Source organism: Thalassophryne amazonica, chromosome 17 (assembly GCF_902500255.1).
Source record: "Thalassophryne amazonica chromosome 17, fThaAma1.1, whole genome shotgun sequence".
NCBI classification, from domain to species: domain Eukaryota; kingdom Metazoa; phylum Chordata; class Actinopteri; order Batrachoidiformes; family Batrachoididae; genus Thalassophryne; species Thalassophryne amazonica.
The window spans coordinates 5,342,735-5,370,732 of NC_047119.1; the positions used below are offsets into that span (position 1 = coordinate 5,342,735).

The window sequence follows — 27,998 nt, forward strand, 5'->3', positions numbered from 1 at the left end:
CCGTCATGGTGTTTGCGTTCTAAATTTAAACTACACCAGTTAAAACTGTTTTTGTCTTGAGTGGAGCAGAGGTTGAACAATACTATACTACAAGAGCACCATACTATAGTGTAAAGAAAAATATATTACCTATCAGAGAGCAGCACGCTGTGTAAGATGTTCGAGTCGTGGGCAATCTTCTTATAGGCCAACACGGACTTAGTCTGAACACTGTACAGATAAAGGCCACTGCCCACAGCAGCCAAGATGAACTACAAAACAAAGCACACGAAGCAGCTCATGAATCACAGTCATTAGTTAGGAGTCAGAAAAAGCTACACCCATCTCCCTGGTCCTACGGTGTCTGTACCTTTCCATTGGTGGACAGGTGCTGAATGGACATTTCACTGGGTTTGGGTGCGCCCATCCGTATCTCAGCCGGAGTGCAGGTCTGCGACTCTTCCCACAGGATGTGCTCGTAGACCAATATGTTCCAACTAATCGCGTCCCAGAGGATCAACTCCCCCCATGGGAACCGCTAGCAAACATTAAATCTGAAGAAAATACAGCAACAACAAGGACACAACTCAACAAAAGGTCGTGCAGTTACACTCCCTTTCAATTTTTCACAAAATTGACTTCGTTTTGAAATCTAGTTATTAAATGTACCTTCATTTGTTTTATTGCTGGTAAAATATTTCTGGATCGTGACGTTGCTCCAAGAGATCTCACATGTGCAAAGGCACAAAGGAGCAAAGCTCATGCTGCATTTTATGGGAACTGCAAACTTTGCATTCATGACTTACATCTCCGAAAAGTAATTTTATAGAGTTTCATAAAGTGGTGATAAAATGTCAGTCTCCCCACTGACTCATTTTGGCAAACCAAGTACAGTAGTGTTCAGAATAATAGTAGTGCTATGTGACTAAAAAGATTAATCCAGATTTTGAGTATATTTCTTATTGTTACATGGGAAACAAGGTACCAGTAGATTCAGTAGATTCTCACAAATCCAACAAGACCAAGCATTCATGATATGCACACTCTTAAGGCTATGAAATTGGGCTATTAGTAAAAAAAAGTAGAAAAGGGGGTGTTCACAATAATAGTAGTGTGGCATTCAGTCAGTGAGTTTGTCAATTTTGTGGAACAAACAGGTGTGAATCAGGTGTCCCCTATTTAAGGATGAAGCCAGCACCTGTTGAACATGCTTTTCTCTTTGAAAGCCTGAGAAAATGGGACGTTCAAGACATTGTTCAGAAGAACAGCGTAGTTTGATTAAAAAGTTGACTGGAGAGGGGAAAACTTATACACGGGTGCAAAAAATTATAGGCTGTTCATCTACAATGATCCCCAATGCTTTAAAATGGACAAAAAAAAGAGACGTGTGGGGAAAAAAAAACAAAACAGAAAACAACTGTCAAAATGGATAGAATAATAACCAGAATGGAAAGGCTCACCCATTGATCAGCTCCAGGATGATCAAAGACAGTCTGGAGTTACCTGTAAGTGCTGTGACAGTTAGAAGACGCCTGTGTGAAGCTAATTTATTTGCAAGAATCCCCCGCAAAGTCCCTCTGTTAAATAAAAGACGTGCAGAAGAGGTTACAATTTGCCAAAGAACACATCAACTGGCCTAAAGAGAAATGGAGGAATATTTTGTGGACTGATGAGAGTAAAATTGTTCTTTTTGGGTTCAAGGGCCGCAGACAGTTTGTGAGACGACCCCCAAACTCTGAATTCAAGCCACAGTTCACAGTGAAGACAGTGAAGCATGGTGGTGCAAGCATCATGATATGGGCATGTTTCTCCTACTATGGTGTTGGGCCTATATATCGCAGATGTGAAGAAATCATGAAAAACTGTGGTTATACAACTAAATACTAGTTTAGTGATTCACAGGATTGCTAAAAAAGCAGTTTGAACATAATAGTTTTGAGTTTGTAGCGTCAACAGCAGATGTACTATTATTGTGAACACCCCTTTTCTACTTTTTTTTACTAATAGCCCAATTTCATAGCCTTAAGAGTGTGCATATCATGAATGCTTGGTCATGTTGGATTTGTGAGAATCTACTGAATCTACTGGTACCTTGTTTCCCATGTAACAATAAGAATATACTCAAAACCTGGATTAATCTTTTTAGTCACATAGCACTACTATTATTCTGAACACTACTCTACATGTAACTAATGTTACAGTAGACCTGTGTCCGAGTCCAGCAGATATCCAGCTAAACATTCATGTGAAATCTGTCCAAATCTTATTTGAGTTCTTCCCAACATGATCTGTAGTCGCCTAAAGCAACAGGTCCAGTTTTACCAGCTGTGTCCGTTACTTCAAGTTCATGTTTTTTTTTTCTTTTTTCTTGGTACTTTCAGTCTACAACTGAACCTCTACCACATTACTTGGGCTCTTTGATGCTAACAGCACAGCAAACCCTTATATGTCTTAAATGGCTAATATAAATAAATAAATACATAATCAAAAGGGATCACGCCTTTAATTTTTAGGGATGTTGTGGTGTTCATAAATGCAGACTGACTGTTGACGTTGATGAGAGCTCGAATGTGATCCTGGTGATCGGATAGGCAGCGGATCTCAGCTAATGACATCTCAGAACCAGACACAGACAATCTGTAAATAACTGCAAACAAGAACAAATGCTATTATATTTGTAGCTTTATATTAAATATTAAATATTGTTTTTTTTTATTATTATTATTTCTTTTGTTACCTATGACTTTATCCATAGCAGCTGCTATGCAGTTCTTGGGCAGCTCGATCATCGCCGTTATTCCTACAGTATATAAAACACAATGACAGCATGAATCACTCTGGGGATGATGTTACGTCGCATATTTATAACAGGTTCAGGTAATTCACCAGTAGACCACAGCCAAGGTCAGTGGGACTGTTTTGCCAAAATTATGGCAGGTTCAAGATGAATTAAATGTGGGCTTATACCATCCAATTTCCCTATTAAATATAGATTATAAAATATATGCAAAAATCCTAGCAAACAGATTAAACCCTTTAATGAATATATCAATCAACTGCAACCGAACTGGCTTTATAACAAACAGAAGCTCAACATCTTATCTACGGCAACTGTTTAATATTTTATATACCCACAGCAAAAGGCATAATGATCTAGCTATTTTGACTCTCGGTGCGGAAAAGGTGTTTGATCAGATAGAGTGTGAATATCTGTTTGAAGTACTTAAGCAATTTAACTTGGGCGATAGGTTCATAAATTGGGTAAGGCTCTTGTATACAAATCCTAAAGCACAAATTCACACAAATCAAAGCCTGTCTACATCCTTTCATTTGTTTAGAGGAATGCACCAAGGCTGCCCTTTGTTGGCACTAATTTTTGCTTTCACTATCGAACCACTTCTGCAAAGTATCCGCTTAGATCCCCAAATACACACTTATCAAACTAAGACTACAATGAATAAAATTTCATTATATGCAGATAATATTTTATTATATACTAAACCCCATTGTTCAATACCATCTATTCTTGAAAAAATCGAAATGTTTGGAAAATTTTCAGGTTATCATATAAATTGGACCAAAAGCACATTAATGCCAGTCCACTCCATCTCCCAAACACCTCTAGCAAGATACCCCTTTAAAGTATCCACTTGACAAATTCACTTATCTAGGCATTGAAGTTACAAAATAATTCTCCTCTCTCATACAGTCCAACTTTACATCACTACTGGATAAACTTAGAAGCAAAATTCAGTTTTGGAAAACTCTTCCAATATCATTACTAGGGAGGATAAATACTATCAAACTGATTTTTCTACCACAAATATTTTATATATTTCAAAATATTACCATATTTCGAACAAAATCCTTTTTTAAGAAAACTGACTCGATTATCCAACCTTTCCTGTGGAATTACAAGACCCAGAGAATCACCAAAAAACATTTAACTAAATCTAAGCTGAACGGGAGTCTATCCCTTCCAGACTTCAAAGGATTCAAGGATTCAAAGAAATTTTATTGTCATATGCACAGAAGAACATGTTCCCTGCACAATGAAATGTGTCTACTGCATTTAACCCATCCTAATTGCCAGTAGGAGCAGAAGTCGCCATTAGGCACCCGAGGACCAGCTCCAGATGTACATCCCTGCCTTGGTCAACAGCAGGGCTGAGCAAACCAACACCGACCCATAATGTATTACTGGGCATGTGCCTTTAAAAGTTAAAATTTTGTTTACTATTATTCCTAACACCAACCACACCTGGCTAGCTATAGAACTGGAAGACTGTGATCCATATTCACCTGCCGCCCTTCTACTTTGACCAACTTCTCCTGACAAATCAGAATATAGGCAAAATCCAATAATATAAACTTAATCCACATTTGGAAGCAAATTAAATCACACTTCACTTACAAAACAATACCCCTCTCTTTACCAATCGTGAAAAGTCCATCTTTTGCCCCCTTCTAATCTTGATTTAACATTTTGTGATTGGAGCAGACTAGGAATACACTGCATTCACGACCTGTATATTGAGAGTAAATTTGCTACTTTTGCACAAATACAAAGTTTAAACTACACAGTAATAATTTTTTTAGATACTTGAAAGTTAGGGACTATGTACAAAAATATACGTCAAGGTTTGAAACAGAACCACAAACTATGATTGATGAATGTTTAAACACACCCCCACATAAAGATAAATTTATCTCTAATATATACAACAAACTACTAATGATTGCCTCCCCCTCTTCTAATAAATATAAAGACAGTTGGGAGAAGGTTATGGGTATCCAAATTCCTGATGATATTTGGGAAGAATCACTTGAATACATACACTGCTGTTACAACAACACCAGACACTGTCTAATTCAATTCAAACTAATACATAGACTTCATTATTCTAAAGTAAAGATTTATAATTTTTCCAAATGCCTCACCAACTTGTGATAAATGTCAGACCTTTGATGCAACGCTCTTTCATGCCTTTTTTCCTGCACCAATGTTGCCACCTACTGGTCATGTGTTCAATATACTGTCAAGAATTTTTAATACTACAGTCACCAGAACCTTTATTAATCATTCTGGGCACATCTCAGATATCCAGAAAACTTACTCCAGCACAGCAGAAGCTCATTTTCTATTCTCTCATCACCACAAAAAGTTACTTCTGACATCATGGAAAGGACCTGCAGTACCCAAACCTAAAATGTGGCTACGAGAGATGTCCAACACCTTACATCTGGAATAAAAAGGTATCTGTTGAAGGACATCACTGTTTCAGAATATATGGCAACCCTTTATAGATTTCTTACAATCGGTGTCTATATGAATACCTAATTTATTTGTGGAATATATATATTATATATATATATATATATCTATATTTATTTATTTTATTTTTTTTTAACCTCTGCGTCATTTTAGATTTTGCAGTTGTTATTTTTTTTCTTTTGTTCTGTGTTTTTCTTACTCTTATTATTATTATTAGTATTATTATTATGATGCGTACTTGAAAAAAATATTAGCCATATTTCCTGATTTAAAAAAGTGTATAAAGTGCTGAATTAAAAATGGTTGATGACTAAAACTAGGGAAGTTCAAAATAAACAGCTGCTGCAGTCAGGAACAGTATACTATGATCTAAAAACATCTATTCAAACGTTCACAAGCTAACGTATAAATGCAGCATTAATAATTTGAATTCCGAAAACCCTGAAGTCAGGGTGGTCCATGTTTTCACACATTGCCAGCTATAGTGTGCACGTGTGTGTGTGTGTGTGTGGGGGGGGGGGAGGCAGTCACAGTCCAAGGTTACAGAGGTCAAGGTCGACACAAATCCCATTTGTAACTGCATCATCTATATATGTAAAAGCCAGTGGCCTGTGTGTGTGTGTGTGTGCGGCATGTTGTGTGTGTGTGTGTTGTGTGTGTGGGTGTGTCGTGTTGTGTGTGTGTTGTGGGTGTGGTGGTGTGTGTGCGCATGTGCATGTGTATGCTTCGATCACAGAATAAACTGGGGAAAGCTGACATTTGCCATTTGATATGTTTAAGTAGTTTGGGTCAGGATGAACGCTGCCAAAACAGAACGTTGAAAGAACTAATATTCTGGAGAAATTACAGATATTACATGCCACAGTGAGCAATGGACGTTGATAATTACATTCTGGACTCACATGCCCACTCCAAATCATTAAAGAAACTTTGAATAATTTATTATACCACCCTTGAAAAATGTCAGATACCTATTTTATAAACACTAACCAATCTAGAGCCCGTGGATCCCCACGGACAACACGCTAGCCAAACAAATCAGTCAGATCTTGCACCTTCGAAAGCCACTCTCGACATTCGCGATAGTGCCGCGTGGCATTCAGATGCCTCAGGCGATATTTATGTGGACATTTAGGCCACAAGTGTGTGATATTCGGTCCACATTCAAGGACATGCGCTAAATTGTCTTTAGTGCCAATTCAGTGAGATACCAACTGAGAATCTGTCACTGATTTGTGGTGTTTTGTCACCCAGACAAGTCTCCAACTACTCCCCGACAGACACAGCCCGTGGGTACGACCCTTAAAGCACCTGGTGCTCACCTTCTGACTGAACTGATTTGGACATATAAATACAGGTATATATACGTTTGTTTGTGCTCACAAAAAACAATACGTTCACATTCACTATCCAGAATGTTTCATTGATTAAAAAAAAATCATACAAGCACAACTACTGACTGATCTGTATAATGTGGATTAACCTATGTGCCCACCAACCTGTACCTTTACACAAAACACCTAGGTAGTATTTAATAAATGCACCATATTTTAATTTTGCTTATTGTTTAATTTGGGGAATCTGAGCTTCTTTCCTTACAGCTTTATAGAGATTAATGGTGCATGTCCATTTTAGTCATTTAAAATATACTGTGAATCTAACATCTAAATCATATCACGCAACAGCGTTTCCCTGTAAAGAAATATTTAATAAATAAATTTTAAAAATTACCCTGCATTCCAAATAACTTCAGGCAGATTTGAAACCTTTCACACAATATTACACAAGTAACATAATACATGATGAGCATTTTATTTATAGACAACTGAGAAAGGATCAAAGATGCATGAATACTTTCTTAAATAGTGCTTTTGGTTTTTGGCTTCTATTAAACCTGAAGTTTGTCACGTGTACCGAAGGACAAGCTGATGTTTTTACAACTTTAGTCATATTAAAAGACTGGCAGCAAAAACAAACAAAAAATGTTGTAAAGGAAACACAGTATCAACAGAATATGTGTAATATATCTCTAAATTAACTCAAACCTGCATTTTCCTGAACCTTAAAACGGCGTTGTGCAGTTATTAATGTATTCTTGCATTTTATAATGATTTACAACATGTACTGCCAGTGATATTGTTACATTTTTGTAGGATTTACTGTGTGGCACAACTGCAATGAAAAAACTAACCGGAACTATCTCTTAAGGCTGAAACAGAGTGGAAAATAAAATACACAAAGCAGATGATAGTTCCCAGCACGGTCACTCATGGATTCACTTCCTCAAGAGTTTTGTTTCAAAAAGGACTCGCTGAAAATGAAGCAGTCATCAAAAAGCAACAGTTTCCTGTCTGTCCTTCCTCTGTCTGTCCTTACCGGTGTCACTGTGGTTCTGTTTGTGGCACTGCAGCTGAAAATCTTTGTTCCACACACAGATCTTCTCCACCAGAAAGCCACACAGATAGTCGATCTAAGACCAGCAAGCCCTGAAGAGACACACACAACTGTATCAGCACATGAACAAAAACACATCAATAACACTCCTTTGTCTCACACACACACACATACACATAATATAGCAGCAATACACATTAGCATTGCGTAATTATCTCACAAATGCTCCAATTAACTTTAATCTATGATCAAAAAGAGCCAATAACCATTTAAACACTAAATTACAACAGGCAGAGCAACTTTAATTAATCTTACAAATCTGAACAGGACAGATACAGTTACCAGGGATTAAAGGGGGAAAAATCTTCTGTCCCCCCCCCAGACCAGGTCGTAAGCTGTTCATCATCTACCTTTTTATAACAGCATTTAAACTGCGATGCATTTGTTTCCTATTGGTTTCAGTGTAAAAGTAGGTGGAAACAGCTGAGAAAAAGGTGTGTTGTGAGTGCTCTCTTTCTGCGGACCCCCCCCCAACCCCCACGGAAAACCAGTGTTGCTGTTGTCTTTACACCTATCATACTGTAGAGAGGCTTTGTTCTACAATTTATTTGAACACTAAAGACCAACAGAGTTTTAAGGGAACAGGAGCTCAATTGTCTTTAAAAATCTATTGACTAAAACTGGTACTTTTTGCAAAAGGACAGTTTCTATTCATATAAACAATGAACCACAGACACACCATAAAGGACACACATGACAACTGTCGCGGAACAGCACATCATCAACCCAGGACACACCACTGCCAGCAGCAACAGCAACACAGCCGAGCAGATAACGGCGAACGCAGGCTAATCATCGGTCTAATAATTATAGACAGGCTATCAAAACAAATACCCATACGAACGCAAGTATCACACGTCACAGAGACTGTGCATCAATAACTGGAATTTAAAAAAAGGTACTTTGCTTCTCGTTAAAGAGTTGAAGCGGAGCTGCTACTGCTGTGATGGCAGCTGTTTTTTAGGGCTTTGTATCTATTACTATTAATTCAACACATTTACACTGTTGTTCTTATTTAACTTTAACTAAAACAATTGTTTGATTTTAAGTTTTAATTTGTATCACAGGACTTCAAATCTATTCAATAATATTGAAAAGTCACTTTGTTGCCATACAACATCCTGATCAAACTTACAGTTGAGGCCAAAGGTTTACATACCCTGGCAGAATATTTGTTTTTTGTTTTTTTTTTCCCCTCTATGGGACATCTGCATGGAGGAGACAGTTCTCAAAAACTGAGTGACTGTGCAAGACGGAGATGAGTGAGGAAAGCCACCAAGACATCCAGACAACCAGAAGAAGTTACAGGCTTCTCTGCCTGTGATTGGAGAAATTGTGCATAGTGTATGTTTTGCATTTTGTATCCCCAGGTATGCATGCTCATGATGAAGTGGTACAGAGGAGGATTTTATTAAAAAGAAGACCTGAAATGTCAGCTACAATTTGCCAGAAGGTACATCTGACATGTAAGCCTATATTTGATTTTTGGTGAAAGAAAACCCTCCTCTGTACCATTTCATCATGAAGCTGTATAACTGGTGATACAAAATGCAAAACATACACTGTGCACAATTTCTCCAATCACAGGCAGAGAAGCCTGTAACTTCTTCTTGGTTGTCTGGGTGTCTTGGTGGCTTTCCTCACTCTTCTACTTCTCGCACAGTTACTCAGTTTTTGATAAATGTCTCCTCCATGCAGATGTCCCATAGAGTGCCACACTGTTTGTATTTCTTTGTAATTCTTATAAATAAGTCCAACACATATTCAGTGGCGGCTTTACCATCAGAGAGCCTCATCCACACTACCACAAAAAACTCCAAGCTGTCACTGATGTTAAAGGGGACAACACATGGTTTTAAGAACAAGGGTATGTAAACTTTTGATCCGGGTCATTTGGGTAATTTCTGTTGTCATTATGATTTAAAAAGAGTAAACAGTTGTCTGACAATAAATGACTTCACACAACCACTAACCATGAGTAAGAAAATGTTCTTATGTTGTCATTCATATTCTCTGAAAAATGGCCAAAAGAAACAAATATTCTGCCGGGGTATTTAAACTTTTGGCCTCAACTGTAAGTAAACTGGATTTTACGTAAGTTTGGTCAGGATATTGGGTCGTGTAAATGCATTGAATTAAGCATCAATGTAGCAGAATATGAGCTGGGCAGGGGTGGTGGCCAAGTGATTAGTGTGCTTGGGTTCAGTGCAGAAGGTTCCCAGTTCAAACCCCACCCCTGCCACATTTCTCCATGTAATGTGGAGTTGCGTCTGGAAGGGCGTCTGGCATAAATCCTGTGTGGATGCTTTCTTGTGAAATTGAGTAGGATTTACTTTAAATATTTTTTGGTGATACGTGTATAACATCATTTGGCGTGTTATTACTAAATCCAACACATTTCAACTGTTGCTTTTATTAACATGTGCTTATTATTTTTTTAAGTTCCGTTAATGTATTCAATACTTTTTAATCATAAACGTAGAACTTAAAATCTACTAAATGATGTGTCACTTTGTTGCCACAATTTTTTTAAGTAACCATTGGTCAAATTTTTTACAGCGTAGAGTACAATTGATGAAAGTCAACCATAGCGACAGAGAATGTTAATCCCTGGGTGATTCCGTGTTTGACAATATGAATGAATAACAATAATCAATCCATTCAACTATACCCACTCACATCAAGGGTCGCAGGGGGCTGGAGCCTATCCCAACTCCCAACAGTCACAGGACATGAGGCAGTGTACATCCTGGACAGGACGGCAGTCTATCACAAGGCCACATGTAGACAAACAAACACATCTACAACCCGCACACACACACATACGGACAATTGAAAGTTCCAATCCATCTAACCTGCATGTTTTTGGATGTGGGAGAAAGCCGGAGCACCCGGAAGGAACCCCCCAAACACAGGAGAAATGCAAACTGCCACACAGGTGGGAAGCGAACCCACAGCCTTCTTGCTGTGAGGCAACATTGCGAACCACTAATCTACCGGCTGCCCTGAATGAACAAATAATCTCATATTAAATCTTTTAAAGTCTTTTTTTTATTAAAATATATTTTAAACTGGAAATTATGTCTTAAAGATCCCTGGTGATCTGGTGAATTTTTAAAGTTTAAAGTGTCCATGCCACGCCATGAAGTTTTACATATTCTTGAAGAATAAAAAAAAAGCTTTTTCCACATGTTGTCTTTGTTTTTTACCTAAAATTTCACTGACAGGGATTTAGACGTTTCGTGTACCCATCTGAGAATTGAATTACCGCCTCCGAGTTGACCTACTTTTTCGCTGCGACGGATGTGACGTCATTTCAAGTAAGATGTGTCGCAGCACGGCTCTGTTTACCAATACAGCAGACACGGACAGTGAAGGCATATTGAGCGATTATAGTGAAGATTTAAGTGACATATCGATTGTTTTTGAAGAAGATGAGGAAGTTTCTGATGAAGGGATTGATGTGAAAATAATGACGGCTCCAAAACATGTATGTCCAGCCGAACGTGACAGAAAGAGGATGTGAAGCGCAGCTGTCAGGGAATGACAACAACAGCGCTGGTCGGATATAAGCTGCTTACAAAACACAGATGTTTCTGTGTAGGCTCTCAGCTGTCCATGGTGGTTTCCATAGTAGAGAAGCTTGATCTTCGACTGGACTGGGTTGCTTGACGCTTTGTTCACTCACCACCTTTCTTATAAATGATTATTTATTCCTGGCACGGTGTGTTTGTGTATGAAAAAATTTTTCAGCAGCACAGCGTGCTTAAATTCAGGAGTTGTTCAAAAATCATTGAAAATAAAGTTTCTGTACATTTGTATATATTTATATGTACTATTCGTGTCATATCCAGTCAGAGCTGCGTGTCGTCAGAGCGCAGCTGCAAAAAAGTTTGTACCTGAGGTTTTCAGAGGTGGTGTTTGTAGTTGCCATCCTGCCACGCCAGTGTTTGCCAACCCGGACAGTGGGAATACCACCTCACCGGCAACTTAGCCCCGCGACTGGACAGCAACAACGTCCGAGGTCCCGCCCAACGTGGTGAATTCACTGATGCCCGCGCGCTGCATCATTAAAGCCGCGCATCACGAGTGCCGCTTCCCCGAGGCCTCGTGCAGGCCACCGTGCGGAATCATCAGGCGAAGGGAAACCCGAGGCCGCGCGGCACCAGCACAGTGCAGATCCATCCCGGTGACAAACAATGCAGCTGTTAACATCGGCGATCGTCAAGCAGCCCACAAGCCGACCATGGGGCCTAAGAAGGTTCCTGACAGCGAGGAAGGTGACGATATTAAAAAATCTCTGGACTTTCTATCAGAGGAGATTTCTGTTGTGAAGCAGCAACAGAAATCAATCATGGGTCTGGTGGAGAAGTGAGGCATTACGACTCCAGAACGCCGAGAAAGACCGGCGTCTTGTGCAGCTGGAAAATAGAGTGGCTGAATTGGAGCAGTACACCAGAATCAACGACGTCATCATCACAGGTCTTCACATCAAACCATGGTCCTACCACAGGCGGTAACAGATGAGAGTGGAGGGGAGCACAGTGAACAGAGGTCAGCTCTGTGGAAAAACAGGTTCGTTGATTTCCTCCTATCTAAAAGGTATAGAAATGGATTTAAATAACATTGAAGCGTGCCACCCTCTGCCCGGAGAAATGATGGTGATAAACGAACCGTCATCATGAGATTCATCAACAGAAAACACAAAACAGCACGTTAAAACAAGGAAGAAAACTGAAAGGGACAAACGTATTCATCAATGAACATCTCACCAAACGGAATGACATAATGACTAAGGATAATGATCCATTTATTTCTGCCCAGGAGCTCTGTCTAGATACATTTAATTAGAATAACTCTGCTAACCACCCTTCGAATCTGAAAATGATCCTGATACCTTTTTCAGTGAGAATATTGTGAGACAGTGCAAATATTTTACAGAAGACAATTCAAAAATTATAAAATCAATGATGAAGATTTTTCAATTATACATTTCAACAGCAAAAGTCTTTCTCGTAATCTGTCCACTATTAATGATTGTTTGAAAACATCCAAAAAATGTTTTTCAGTTATTGCAATTTCAGAAACATGGTTAAATGAGGATAATAAAGATCTGGTATATCTGATGGGTTATGAATTGTTCCTGGTTAATAGGCAGACGAGAAGGGGCAGAGGCGATGCTTGTATGTAAGGTCGATTATAACTGTAAACTCATTAACAACACGTCATTTACAGTGGACAACATCATGGAATGTGTTACCATAGAAATTACATCTATAAACTCCAAAACATAGTTGTTAGTTGTATTTACAGAGCTCCTGGGACAAATATTGAACACCTTTGAAGACATTATCTTAGGAATGTACAACAAAATCAACAGAAATAAGCATTTATTTGTCTGTGGAGATTTCATATAGATTTTTAAAACCCTCACAATCATCCACAATTACCTCATTATAAACACCTTGTACTGTTTAGGACTGTTTCCAACCATCATTCATCCTAGCAGAATAACTATGATACAACAACTCTCATTGGACAATATTTAACTACCGTTATATCCGGTAATCTAGTGGGGGACTACTGGTCAGTGATATCAGTGATCACTTGCCAGTTTTTCTCAGTCTTTGCATTGGAGGGTTGTTGTATGTATCGAAGCATATCAATGCATGAGTAAAAAGTAACACCTGAAACAACTGATAATTTAAGGGATGATTATCCAGTCAGAAATGGTCGGATGTTTTTGTTGATGATGTTGACGAGGTCATATGATGCTTTCATTTCCATTTTTTTCCAGTTTGTATAATAAACACTGTCCATTTGTTGACAAAATATATAGAAATCAATATAGCAACAAACCATGGATAACTAGGGGCTTCAGAGGCATGTAAAAAGAAAAACGTACTATATAAACATTCATAAAACTACAACTAAGGAAGCTGAAAGTAAGTATAAAACATATAAGAGTAAGTTCATCAATATCATGAGACTCAGTATAAAAAGATATTATAATGAGTTACTTGTCAAAAATAGAAATAACATCAAAACACATGGAACATATTAAATGAAATAGTAAAAAAGAATAGAGTAACTAGAGAGTTATCCTTCATTTTTTCAGAGTAACACTACATCACGATTGATAACGACGAGTCTATTGCTGAACACTTTAATTAATACTTCGTTTAATGTGGGTAAAAATCTTGCCAGTAAAATTGACTAATCAACTAATCAACTAATAACTTCTGGGTAACTAATTCACATTTAACAAATCTGTTTCAATGTTCATTGGTGGTACTCATGAAAGGGAAATACTTGATCTGGTTCATGGTTCAAAAAGTAAGAAATCGACTGATTTTAATAATTTGGATATGGCTTTATTAAAAAAGTATTGATTGTATAGTAAAACCCGTTCAATTATATTTGCAATATGTCACTAAGTACTGGTAAATTTCCTTCTCAAATGAAAACAGCCAAAGTAATTCCTCTGTTTAAAAACTGGTGACAAACACACATTTTCTAATTATAGACCTATATCACTCCTGCCACAATTTTCCAAAATTTTGGGGAAAAAATATTTGCTAAAAGATTAAATGATTATTACTGAAGCATAACATCATTTGTGAAGAACAATATGGATTCAGAAGGTCTCGAACTACATCACATGCTTTGATGGACTTTGTGGAAAGTATAGCAACTGCAATTGACAATAAACAATACACAACAGGTGTTTTTTTTTTTTATTTACAGAAAGCGTTTGACATAATTAACCATAGAATACTATTAACTAAACTGCAGAAATATGGAATCAGAGGTCTGGCATACGAATGGATAGCTAGTTATTTACAAGGCAGATTTCAGTATGTTCAATTCAATAATCAAATTCTGAACTCAGGGGTGCCACAGGGCTCAGTGCTGGTCATTTGTTGTTTATAATCTATATAATGATATAAGTTGGGTGTTGAGTTCACTGAGATGTGTCCTTTTTGCGGATGATATAACTGTGTTCTGTAGCGGTGAAAATCTTGAACAGCTTCTGGACATAGTGGAGAAAGAACTGGAAAAATTTAAGGTTTGGTTTGACGCTAATAAGTTGTCACTCAACCTTGAAAAAACTAAATGTATTATATTTGGAAATAAACAGGCACCCAAATGTAAAAATGTAACTATAAACAATAAGGAAATTGGAGTTAGTAACAGAGAATAAATTTTTAGGTGTTATAATTGATAATAAACTTAGCTGAAACCACATATAAAATTATGTGAAATCAAAATTGTCAAAACTATAGCCATTTTGTATAAAGCCAAAGACCTACTGCCGCAAGAAGGGTTACTTACTTTATATCATTCTCTGATGGTACCATATATGACATACTGTGTTGAGTCATGGGGAAACACAAATCAAATACCAATCCAATATTTCTTTGCAAAAACGAGCCATACGAATCATCTGCAATAAACATTATCGTGAACCAACTCATTCTGTGTCTTTAAATTTATTAAAATTCATAGATTTGGTCGATTACATTACAATTCAAACTTTGTTTCGAGCGAAAAAACCAAGCCTTACCGAGACATGTCCAGAGTCTGTTCCGATTGAGGGAATCCAGATATAGTTTAAGAGGTTGTGCAATTTTTATGAAACCACCAGTAAGAACAAATGTAAATGGTTTTTGTGTCTGTGGTTGGGGTGAGGAAATGGAACAAATGTTCAACAGAGGTTAGAATGAGTGGTACCTTAGTAAGATTTAAGAAACTACTCAAAAAGAACATCATGTCTAAGTATCATAAAGAAGCAAATATAATTTGATTTATAGTGGGACTTATTGTATATTTGAATGTGTGGGTTATGTATATGCGTATGTAGATATATAGATATGGGTAGGTGTATATGTATACAAGTGACTGTGTATATGTATGTATATATATATATATATGTATATATTTATGTTTGTAAAGTATATACGTATGTATATAGGTATATATGGCACAGCCCAAGCAGAGGGTCACCCCCAAGAGCCTGGTCTGCTTGAGGTTTCTTCCTTATAGGGAGTTTTTCCTCACCACAGTTGCCTAGTGCTTGCTCTGGGGGTTGGTAAGGTTAGTCCTTACTGGCGTAAAGTGCCTTGATTCGACTTTCTTGTGATCTGGTACTATATAAATATAATTATAAGCGAATAGTATATTGATGTGTTGTGAAAGTGTAGGAACACGGACCCACAACAGGGGGCGCAAATGAAAGGACAATGGAGGAAGTCAAATAGCACTTTTACTGTTGTGAAATAAGCACAACAAACACAACCGATTACAATAATAGACAATAAAGTCGAATCACAAAGGTGTCATGTGGGCAGGCTCGAAGATAGGAGACGTCTGTCCAAAGCAGAACCGGAACCACACGATTTCCTCCGCCACCGAACCCCGGGAATACTGGAGCCGCCAAGTCCCGAACTCCCAGGTGGCCACTGCCTCTGCTTGTCGGATCTGGTACTGCTGGTGAGGAACAGAAACAGTCAGATGTGGGTGTGCCTGCACCCAGCAACACGTATGGTGGAAAAACCACCTCCACCTCTCGTCAGGAAAGCACTGTTAGTGCAGGAATGTGAGTACTTATCCAAAGGGTCCAATACTGTTGTGAAAGTGTAGGAACACGGACCCACAACAGGGGGCGCAAATGAACGGACAATGGAGGAAGTCAAATAACAACACTTTACTGTTGTGAAGAAGCACAACCAATACAGCGAATTACAATTGTAGACAAGTAGTCAATTTACAAAAAATGTGTCACGTGGGCAGGCTCGAAGATAAGAGACGTCCGTCCAAAGCAGAACCGGAACCACACGATTTCCTCCGCCACCGAACCCCGGGAATACTGGAGCCGCCAAGTCCCGAACACCCAGGTGGCCACTGCCTCCGCTTGTCGGATCTGGTACTGCTGGCGAGGAACAAAAACAGATAGGGGTGCGTGTGCACCAGCAACACGTATGGTGGGAAAACCACCTCCACCTCTCGTCCGAAAAAGAAACACAATATCTGCTGTCCAACACACACAAGCAACAGATATTACTATCAGGAAGTCAACACAGTCAGCTGAGATCGTTACCTCCTTGGTAGAGCGATATCTCGGCAAAGAGGTGGAGATGTCGTCCTGCTGATATACCACTGAAGATCAGATGAGTGGTGACAGCTGTCGTAGGTGATAAGTGACAGCTGTCACCCCGGCTGCTCCTGTGAGGCGGCAGCACCCTCTGGTGCCTGGAGCCCGCACTCCAGGCAGGGTGCCCTCTGGTGGTGGTGGGCCAGCAGTACCTCCTCTTCAGCGGCCCACACAACACAATACAGTCTCCTGCTGTTCTACTCACTATCTGCGTGAAGGCAAAAAAGTATTTATGGTCAAAAGACAACACGATTGGCTGGATACGTACCTCCTCGGTAGAGCGATATCTCGGCAAAGAAGTGGAGATGACGTCTTGCTGATATACCGCTGCGGATCAGATGATTGGTAACAGCTGTCGTAGGTGACAGCTGTCACCCCGGCTGCTCCTGTGAGGTGGCAGCGCCCTCTGGTGCCTGGAGCCCGCACTCCAGGCAGGGTGCCCTCTGGTGGTGGTGGGCCAGCAGTACCTCCTCTTCAGCGGCCCACACAACATTGATGTGTATGTCTGTGTGTCGACATGTAGTAGTGAATTTGTATTTATGTAAATATGACTGATTAGAATTGTTGGACTTGTACTAGCAGGGGTGGGCGCTAATAAGCTTTGCTTCAGCCCACACCCTTTCGGACTCACTAGTTTTGTCTGTGTTTGTTTGTGGAATTGTTCATTTTTTTCTATCTGAATATTTTGTGTGCCGAATAAAAAAAACTTTGTCACTTTAATCATTTATAAGTCCGTTTCTTGTGATTGCTAATTCTTCACTTTTACTCAAAGCAAATGATTGCAAATCTTTATCTGAAAAGCTGCAGACCCACATGGGATGGGGGGAAAAAGATTTCTAAATAAAAGAAAATTTACTTCTATGTCTGTTGTCAATTTTATCAGGCATAATATTGCAGAAAAATGTTTATGCTAAATGGAGACTTTCCTGTCTAAAATACACATATAGAAGAACATCTGTAATCATAAATTGTATCACATCTAATCTACTTTGAATGTACAGAAGTATGAACAAAAAATGCTGTTCAGTTTACATGCATATGTATATATTTGGAAAACACAAAAATGTCAATGTTCTGTTTTTTGTTTTTTTTTTGCAGGTGCTCATGTGAACACCTGAAAAATTCAAATTCTCAGATTGGTAACGAAACGTCTAAATCCTTGTTCAGTGTAATTTCATGGTAAAAAACAAAGACAACATGTGGAAAACGCTTTTTTATTCTTCAAGAATATGTAAAAACGTCATGGCATGGCAGGGACACTTTAAGTGTGCAGCAGCTCCAGCACTGATACCTCTGAGCACAGGAGGTTTGATTAGGTATAATAAATTACCTTTACAGAAGATTGAAGGTCTGAAATGGTCTGAACCCTGTTCCCGGTATCAGGATCCCACAGCTGAAAAATATGATTAAGGAAACTCAAGCACGAGGTACAAACACAGTGGGCCTGTTTTACTAACATCCCAGATAACGAGTGCCGAATCGTGTGCACTAAACAAACACTGGCACGCTGGGGTGTAGACAGTTTTGCAGGTGACTTTGTAAGACTAATTGCGCAGTTTATAATAGGTGGTAACGCAAAATAGACAGCAGTATGTAGATGAGGATTTTGTGCGCTAATGGCCTTAAGTGAAAAATTAAATTAAATCAGCCAAATGTAGGTATGCTCCTTCTGCTTCTTTATGCATGAACTCTGCCACATAACTGAGCTTGTTCATGTATTGCCAATAAAAATAAAAAAAAAAATCTCAGATTTGAGAAATTTAATTTTGGTCCATTCACAGTACTTAAGCAGATAGGTGAACAATTATTCTGCGTTCTGCCAGTGGAATGCACCATAATTACAGGTAAACCTCATTAAGTCGCTTTTCAGTTTTACTCACGGTTGATTTGTGGACCCCGTAAATTTAGACTACTCTATAATAGTCAATTTTGTTTTGGCCGTTTTTGGGAAGAATCGTCAATGCAGATGATTCTGGACAACGATTTCTTCATCTGGAGTGGGTTCAGAATCTTTTTCTTCCTCCTGCGACGACTGCGCGTCAGCAATGAGGACTTCATCAGGGCGGACATTTGTGGATGATTCAAAGTTTTTGGATGTGACCTTTCTCTTTAGAGCCTTCCTGCCGGTTCAGATCAGACTGGAATTTATACACGTGCCTGCCAAACTTCAAATCATCCACAATCATCTGAAATGGTCGAAACTAATGTAATACGACAAGGTAAGCTGAGTTTAAGTGTTTTTCGTCAACCTCATTAACTCATGGTTTCAGATAACTCGCGGACTGGTTTTGTGGACCCCAACTAGTTAGCAGGATTCACCTGTATTTGGCGGTGCTTAAATACCGTTGATGAAAGTATAATTAAATGCCAAACAGCAGTTTTTCTGTGTTTGTTTGTCTGCCTCCAATAGAGCGTGTGGCTTTTCCTTGGCGCTGTGTGAGGATACACTGAGACTTCGGTCTGACGACGCAGTGAGCAGCGACGTGTGTCCATTATCACAGGTGAAGGTCGTTATGGCTGTTATTTGTTGGGAATGGCCCCTCAGCTCCTGCAACTTCTCACCAGTCTAGAAAAAAAAAGAAACCAGCAATTGTCTTCTTGTTCATCACTGCACAATGCACAGGAAATGTTTTCTGACGACGTGTTCATTTTACAGCTGATACCACATTCACCTCAACATTCCAAACCAAAACAAGACCGTCGTCCCCCGCTGAGGCACACCTGGAAAACACACCAGGACAGATATGAGCTAGAACTTTCATGTAGACTTATGTGAGAAAAAAAAAAAAATTAAAAAGTACAGATTTGTTTTTCACCAGTAACAGAGGAAAAACCTGAAAGTTCTGGGAGACTTTCACAGGGTCCAACGTATGAAAGTGGCTTTGGGTTTCCTGAAGGACACTAAACAAATCCTGCTTGGGTTTCACTCTTCAAAGAAGCAGGAACTTTTGGTAGGGTTCAATATAAGGTCAAATGGCAGTTAAAAAAACCCATTTTGGAGCACATTTTGAGGTTTCAAGCAGCCCAATTCTACTGCAGGACTCCGCAGTGGAAATGGGGCTTTGACAACAAAAAAAAAAAAAAAGGAAAAAGGTGAACTTTCTGTATTTCTGGACAAAGTGACTTACCAGAAGAACGGAGATGTGGCAAAGGATATATTTTTGGGTTGTGTATGATGAGTACTTTTCAACGGGATTGGAACTTTGACCCCCAGTTGAATATGTAGACAAAACAATTTTGGGGGCCTGTGACATCAAGTGAAGGAGTTCAAGTACTTTGGGGTCTTGTTTCTGAGTAAGTGTGAGATTGACAGGTGGTGTTGCCTCAGACTGTTGTAAAGCTTCTGTGTTAAACCTGGGCTATTTTCCCGTTCACACTACCTGTCTGTGTCCTTGGATAAGACAATTCATCTGCATTATCTCAGTTCTCCCAGCTCTAACATGGCTTCCCTTGGCTGGGGAAATAGCCTGCATTGGCCCGGGGTCCTGTCCAGGGGGAGTCACAGACTTATCCACTTCACACTACGGAATCCAGACATAAGCACCAACAATAACAGACCTCAGGGCTGAAACAGGACTTAATTCTTCCGTTGAACTGGGAAACCAAGCCAGATTTGTTCAGTATCGTTCAAATAACCCAAAACCATTTTCAAGCCTGTCTTGGTCCTGTGAAAGTGTAATAGAACACGAGGATTGTTCCTCTATTACAGATCTTATCACTGGTAAGTCAGCATGAGTACTGAAACATGCAATATTAGGATTCATTTCTTGTAGGGCCAGCTCAACCTAAATAATAATAAGAATAAGAATGATAAATAAATAAATAAACAAGAGCACCGTGCTTGTAGAGCACAAACCTCTGCCAACACTACATTCCAATTACACAAATTTTTACCTTGGAAAAATTTTCAAGGTCAAAGTCGTGTTAGAAGTGTCTTTTCATAAGCTAAAATATTATAAATACTACAAAATACAGATCAAAAGGGGGACTGGCCTCCGCCAGGGCTGCACCTTGTCACCAATCCTGTTTGTGATATTCATGGACAGGATATCGAGGCGTAGTCAGGGGGAGGAGGGTCTTCAGTTTGGTGGGCTCAGAGTCTCCTCGCTGCTTTTTGCAGATAATGTGGTCCTGTTGGCTTCATCTGCCTGTGACCTCTAACACTCACTGGATCACTTCGCAGCCGAGTGTGAAGCGGCTGGGATGAGGATCAGCACCTCTAAATCTTAGGTCATGGTTCTCAGCAGGAATGAATGAATGAATGAACTGAATGAATTTATTCAGCACACACACACACACACATATACTTAACAACAAAACTCGTGAATCAAAAATGAGGAAACCAATGAATTGCCTACTCCGGGTAGGGAATGAGGTCTTGTCCCAAGTGAAGGAGTTCAAGGACTTCGGGGTCTTGTTCACGAGTGAGGGGACGATGGAGTATGAGATTGGCCGGAGAATCTGCGCAGTAGGGGCGGTGTTGCTTTCACTCTACCATACTGTTGTGACAAAAAGGCTGCTGAGCCAAAAGGCAAAGCTTTCGATCTACTAGTCAATCTTCATCTCTACTCTCACCTATGGTCATGAGGGTTGGGTCATGACCGAAAGAACTAGATCGCAGATACAAGTGGCCGAAATGGGCTTCCTCAGGAGGGTGACTGGCAGGGGCGGTCCTGGAAGCGGGCCGACCGGGCAGCCGCCCAGGGCGGCATCGCGGGGGGGGGGGCACGACCGTGCGGGCAAAAAAAAAAAAAACAGTCAAAAAAAAAAAAAAAACCCTGTCCAAAAAAAAAAAAAAAAAAAAACTGGGGTGGGGGTGGGGGGTTCGTGGTTACAACGCGCTCAACTTTTGTTCAGAATCAGCTTCTTATCACTGGTAATGACGCGGCTTTCCTCTCACTCAAACCCACAGCTTCACAGTGCTTTAAACTGTGTGGACGCTGAGCGCCCACAGAGTTCAATAGTGACACAAAGACTGCAGCGAAACGAGACGAGTCATTGGATAAATGCTGGGCTTTGTCCCGCCCATCGGACGCTCAGCGTGTCTGGGGGTCTATGGGGCAGTGGGCGGGCCTCGGCTGGCCCGGACGCTCAGCTTCTGCATGATGATTGGATGATCTGTCTGAGGCTGAATCCCTTTTTGATTGACAGCAAAATGAGCGAATCAGCGATCTTTTGGTGTAAACATCCGTGGGAGCATTTTTTAATTTTCATTCTGTTCTGAGTTGAACCGGAGACTTTCCTAATGCTCTTAGCGGCATTTTCTTTGTTAAAAACGACTAGCAACAAATCAAGCTTCTATTTCTGGTGTTTTTTTGTTTTTTTTTTGTAGGTGCTTGTGTTTGGAGACTGACTTCTATCACTATTTCTGACTTCTATCGCAGTTTCTGTCCCTACCGAGCAGCGGGTGCTGCTGAGCTCCTTCACCGTCACAAAGCACTCACAGGCGGACACACTTCACACGAGCCTCGCGCCAGTAGCAAGCTGCACATAATGGCAGACAGTTTGAATGTTGTGGACCGGATTTTGGCGAAGCCATTTGATAGTCTTCCTTATGAAGAAGCCGTGGCTGCTGTCATGGCTTCAGCTCTCAATGGTTTGCAGGCCAAAGTTAAAGCAACAGTCCCCAGGTCAATGTTTGTGCATTGTTATGCACACAGACTGAATCTGGTTCTGTCTCAGGGGGCTAAATGCTTATCTGAGTGCAGAATATTTTTTGCATCACTCTCTGGGTTTGCCACGTTTTTCTCAAAATCCACAAAGAGGATGTCTTTTCTTGAGTCTGCAGGCTGCTCAAGGTTGCCCAGAAATGCTCCTACTCGATGGAATTTCACATCACGGATAGTGAGCACTGTGGCAAACAATTATGATGCCTCCTGCAAACTTTTGAGATGATCATTGCAGATAAGTCCATGGATGATGACACATTAGACTGTGCCAATGTCTTTGTGTTTGTTATTGCAGTAGTCATTAAAACCGGAAATTTGTTCTTGAAAATAGCTGTTGTGAGTTAATTTGTGGGATTGTGGGTGTTCTGGACGAAGTTAGTGTTTTCATGGGTGGTGGGGCGGAGGTGGTGGCCATGTTAGTGTGCGCGGGGAGGCGCACGCAGGGGGTTTCGCCCGGGGAGTAAATCACTCTAGGACTGCCACTGGTGACTGGTGTCTCCCTTAGAGATAGGGTGAGAAGCTCAGTCGTCTGTGGGGAGCTCGGAGTAGAGCCACTGCTCCTTCACGTAAAAGGAGCCAGCTGAGGTGGTTCGGGCATCTGGTAAGGATGCCCCCAGGGACTAGGTCAATCAATCAATCAATCAATCAATTTTTTTATATAGCGCCAAATCACAACAAACAGTTGCCCCAAGGCGCTTTATATTGTAAGGCAAGGCCATACAATAATTATGTAAAACCCCAACGGTCAAAACGACCCCCTGTGAGCAAGCACTTGGCTACAGTGGGAAGGAAAAACTCCCTTTTAACAGGAAGAAACCTCCAGCAGAACCAGGCTCAGGGAGGGGCAGTCTTCTGCTGGGACTGGTTGGGGCTGAGGGAGAGAACCAGGAAAAAGACATGCTGTGGAGGGGAGCAGAGATCGATCACTAATGATTAAATGCAGAGTGGTGCATACAGAGCAAAAAGAGAAAGAAACAGTGCATCATGGGAACCCCCCAGCAGTCTACGTCTATAGCAGCATAACTAAGGGATGGTTCAGGGTCACCTGATCCAGCCCTAACTATAAGCTTTAGCAAAAAGGAAAGTTTTAAGCCTAAGGTGAAGAGATTATATCTCCACACTGGCCTGGGAATGCCTCGGGATCCCCCAGTCAGAGGTGGTCAATGTGGCACGGGAAAGAGAAGTCTGGGGTCACCTGCTGGAGCTGTTGCCCCCCCAACCCGATCCCGGATAAGTAGTTGAAGATGAGTGAATGAGAGAAAATCTCTCATCTGAAAATCCAGATCAAACTTTGTCAGTCAGTAAAGGATAAAGGATACCATCCTACACAACGCTCTCAAATATGAAAGAAATCTGATCTTTTTTGACAGTTATGAATTTGTGAAAAATCGTTCAATGTTAAAGATATGGATTTTTCCAATTTTACAAGATTTTTCCTGACTTTGATCTTTGACCTTGAAAATTGAATCACTTCTTGCCTATCAGGGTATGAATGTTCAGTAAAAAAAAAAAAAATCATAACAATATATGTTAAGTTGTGGGCTCCAAACATACAGACAAATAAATAAACAAACAGGGCTGAAAACATAACCTCTTCCAACTTCGTTGGTGGAGATAATAAATTGTTTTGGGATTTAACACGTTCACCTGCCCTCTGACCCTCAGCCATCCACACAACCTGCCCCAAAACTAAACAACAGGATGAAAAGATGATAAAAAAGAGTTGAAAAAGGAACGGCTTCGGATACATTTCCAAACATCAAAAGCAATCTGGAGAGAATTTTCTGGCCTTTGCCCCCGAAAGTAGACCTGTATACGAAGAGGACAAGACCCATAGGAGGGGATTATTACTGGAGGAGACCATGCGTGAAGACACCACCTTCTCCCTGACACACACACACACACACACACACACACACACACACTCCCTATCTGGCCACTTATGTAGACTCTCTCTACCATGCCAGTGTGCAGCACACTTCCACAAAGCAAAGAGGAGAGCAGGTGCAAACAGTTCATATGTGGGCATGTATTAGACAGTGGACATCATCAAAAAAAGCTTTGCTGATACTGAAATGTGCACACACACACACACACACACACACAGTGGTGATGATTGGGCTCTTGTCATGCTCTGTAAGTTTGTTGTACGAGAGGATCTCCTGTCAATCACAGAGGGACAGAGGCCAGCCAAGAGTGGAGAAGAGGAGAAAGGTGGGGGGGGGGGGGTTACCTGAAGTCATCAATCTGCACCAGAAATCGAACAATGTCAAAATGTCCTTTCAGCACCTGCAGCTCAGTGAACCAGTTTTTGGGCTGTTCCTCTCCAATGCACAACACGGGGCTTTTCTGCAGACATAAGACAGAAAGTGCTGAGACAAACAGACTGTGAAGCTCAGAAATAGAAAACAGAATCAACCAGAGACAGAAGGACCATGAGAGGAGAGTATAAAAGTGCAGCTCAGGTCAAAAATATTATTGTACAGAGGTAACGTTACATCAAGGGTTGCCAATCATCCTGTTTTACTCGTGACGTCCCGTATCTGACTCAAAATGTGTGTCCCCTGCGAATAAGTTACCTGTCCCACCTGTCATCCTATCACAGTATGCTCTCAATCACACATAAAGTAGGTCAAAGCATTAACTCCACAGATCCGTAAGAGCTAAAGCAACCGACAGTGTAGCCAGAGTACCATAGAACTCTGAAAACGAGGCCTACTTTCTGCCGAGAGTTGTGATAATACCACAATGATTCACTTGGGAAGAACAAAAGCAAAGACAATCGTAGTGAACATGTTGGGGCCAAAATGATTTTGGGTGCCTGTGACATCACGTGAAGGAGTTTAAGTACTTTGGAGTCTTCTTTCCGAGTAAGGAAAAAAATGGAGTTTAAGTTTGACAGGTTGACAGTTGTAAAGCTTCTGCGTTAGAAAGCAAAGCCCTCAATTGAGAATTAATTTTAATCACTCTCAACCATATGTGCAAACAGTCTGTACAATCATTTGACAGTCTGTAAAACAAAGCAAAATTGGGAAGAACAGAAATTCATACCAATAGAAAACTGATCTGAAACTCTCAAGAACAAATCTGAAACAAATCCCATGATTTTCTTTTTTTTTTTTTGCACTGCTTTTTCTTTTTAGAGCTGTTTTTGAATTTCGTTGAGCCCCTGAGGAACAATGACAAATAAAGAATTCTGATTCTGATTCTGATGATGATTAAACATGGCACAGAAATGTAAGATAAGTAAGAACAGGACAAATTAATCTGATCGTCTTTGTGTCATGGTGGCAGCTCGTCATTCTCCTCCTGCCTGAGTCACCTGCATTTCTATGCAAAACAAATACAGACAATAAACACAGGTTGTTAATAAAGACTATAGGTTCAATAAGAAGTAAACATACAGGATGTGCTTGTTTTGTTATGATTTGGTCAGAGATGGAACAGCATCGACTGATTACCAATACTCCTTTTCATATAGTTACTATGTTACATAGCAATGACAAACACTATTGAACGCATTGACATACAATGAAGGCCAGAAGACACTACTGGAAGAGAACACAGTCTGTTCACAGTGCAAATACAAAAAGGTACATTAGAGAAAGAATAAAATGTTCTGACATCCAGAAGGAACACAGAGCAGAACCACAAGCCCTTCTTGTGGAACAGAGTGGCACTAGGTGGTTCATGTATCTGATTAAGATGCCTCCGGGAGGGTTCCATGAGATGGTTCCCACAAATCTCCAACCGAGTGAAGACTCTCAGGTAAATCCAGGTAATACTGGAGGCATTACATAACCTAATTTTCCTGGGAGCAACGCTTGATTGTCCAAGATGAGCTGGAGACAGAAACATGAAGCGGGCAGATGGACAAACATGTGACTGAATGTGAGCTTGTATATTTCGTAAGTATTTTTGTTGTGTAACAAGAACAAATAAAAACGAGAACTGATTTCAAAAGTTACATTTGCACTTGGGGTCTGTTATTAAAAAATATCAATGAGAAGTCCAAAGAACAGCCTGTTTAACAATTCTCAAGTTATCTTCCCCAGTCACACACACACACACACACACACACACACACACACACACACACACACACACACTTCTCACAACATAACCAACCACTTTTTATGTGGTAAAAATAAAAGTTAGTGAAACAGAATGTGACTATTTAACCTCTTAAAATAGATCAAGGTTAGCCATCTCTGAACTTGTCCAAGGTCTGTGTCCCAAGAACATTCCCTGTAAATTTGAAGAGTCTGGTAGTAATAAGATTGGACTTCCGTCTGTGATTGCTGAACACAGACGGACGATCGGGTGGACAGACAGACAGACGTAAAGTCTGCAATTTGCTGTTTCGCAGTTGTCAATCTCGAGCCATCTCGCAGTCCGTGACTCACACAAGAGGTCAGTTTCAGCAGAGTTCCGTTGTCGATGACCGAACGGTCCCCCCCAAAGAATCAGCCCCCCCTGCCTTCACTGCGCATGTGTCATTTTGGAGCGTCAGCAGCGAGTCACCAATTTGTGACTCATTTCTGCTTCAAACTGACTTTACAATGACTTAAGAGGTTTTACTTTGTCATCTGATGTTTAATAATCAAATTATTCCCTTTGATCGTTTTGGGTGTAGGAAGTCAGACTCAAGTCAGACTCAGATGCACTGGTGTCGCACAATGTTCGCTCCCCTGTCTTTTGTTATGAAATAATGCTGACTTTATTGAGAAATTATTGTTGTACAAAAGCTTCAGATATCTGTCGCTGAGACAGGTGATGACTGGAGGCCGTTTGAAGCAGAAATGAGGCGATAATCATTGACGCTCAGAAATGATGCTGTGGACGCTCCGAAATGACGCATGCGCAGTGAAGGCAGGGCGGACTGATTTTTGGTCAGCGACACAGGTTCTGGGCACAATGTAAACAAACCTCGCTCGTGAAGTATGGACAAGACAATATCGGGGCGCGGCAAAAGTCCATCACAGGTGCCACACCTCCTCTAGATAACACGTCATCATCATAATTATCCGTGAACTTGCTGGATCATCCCCATCCACATCCTCGCTAGCCATTGTTAACACGCGCTGTGAGACGCTGGAACTCTGCTGGCACTGCAGTGCATTCTGGGACACGCAGGTGGCTGACAGGGGGATTATGGGAAACGTTAAAGTACTGAATACCCGATGACCATATTTGATGGTCTCAGGTATTAATACCTATGATCAAAGAGTTGGTTGTAAGTGTCCATGTAACTATTCTAACGTTGATATCATCTGTCTTTATGTGCTGTCATGATGATGTAACAGCTTATATTGTTCAGAACATCTCACCTCCACAGAACTCTGAGCTTCCCGAACACCAAGAATCCAACGCAGCATGACTTCAGGACCCCTGTGCGACCAAAGAATATATACACTTTTACCAATTTTACTTATCTGTACGAGAAAATAAGAAAAAAAAAACAAAT

The 27,998-nt window shown here is 40.4% G+C and overlaps 1 protein-coding gene across 1 annotated transcript; it reads right to left on the reverse strand.

Moving 5' to 3' along the window:
* Nucleotides 1–80: 80 nt before the first annotated feature.
* On the reverse strand, nt 81–27,998 carry LOC117529961 (WD repeat-containing protein 41-like). Its single transcript, XM_034192868.1, is given in 12 exon segments — nt 81–251; nt 350–507; nt 510–533; nt 2,525–2,626; nt 2,717–2,779; nt 7,631–7,689; nt 7,691–7,740; nt 18,193–18,255; nt 19,309–19,428; nt 19,535–19,583; nt 24,765–24,880; nt 27,862–27,998. Coding segments are annotated over 12 exon segments (978 nt in total). The 5' UTR covers nt 27,910–27,998; the 3' UTR covers nt 81–125.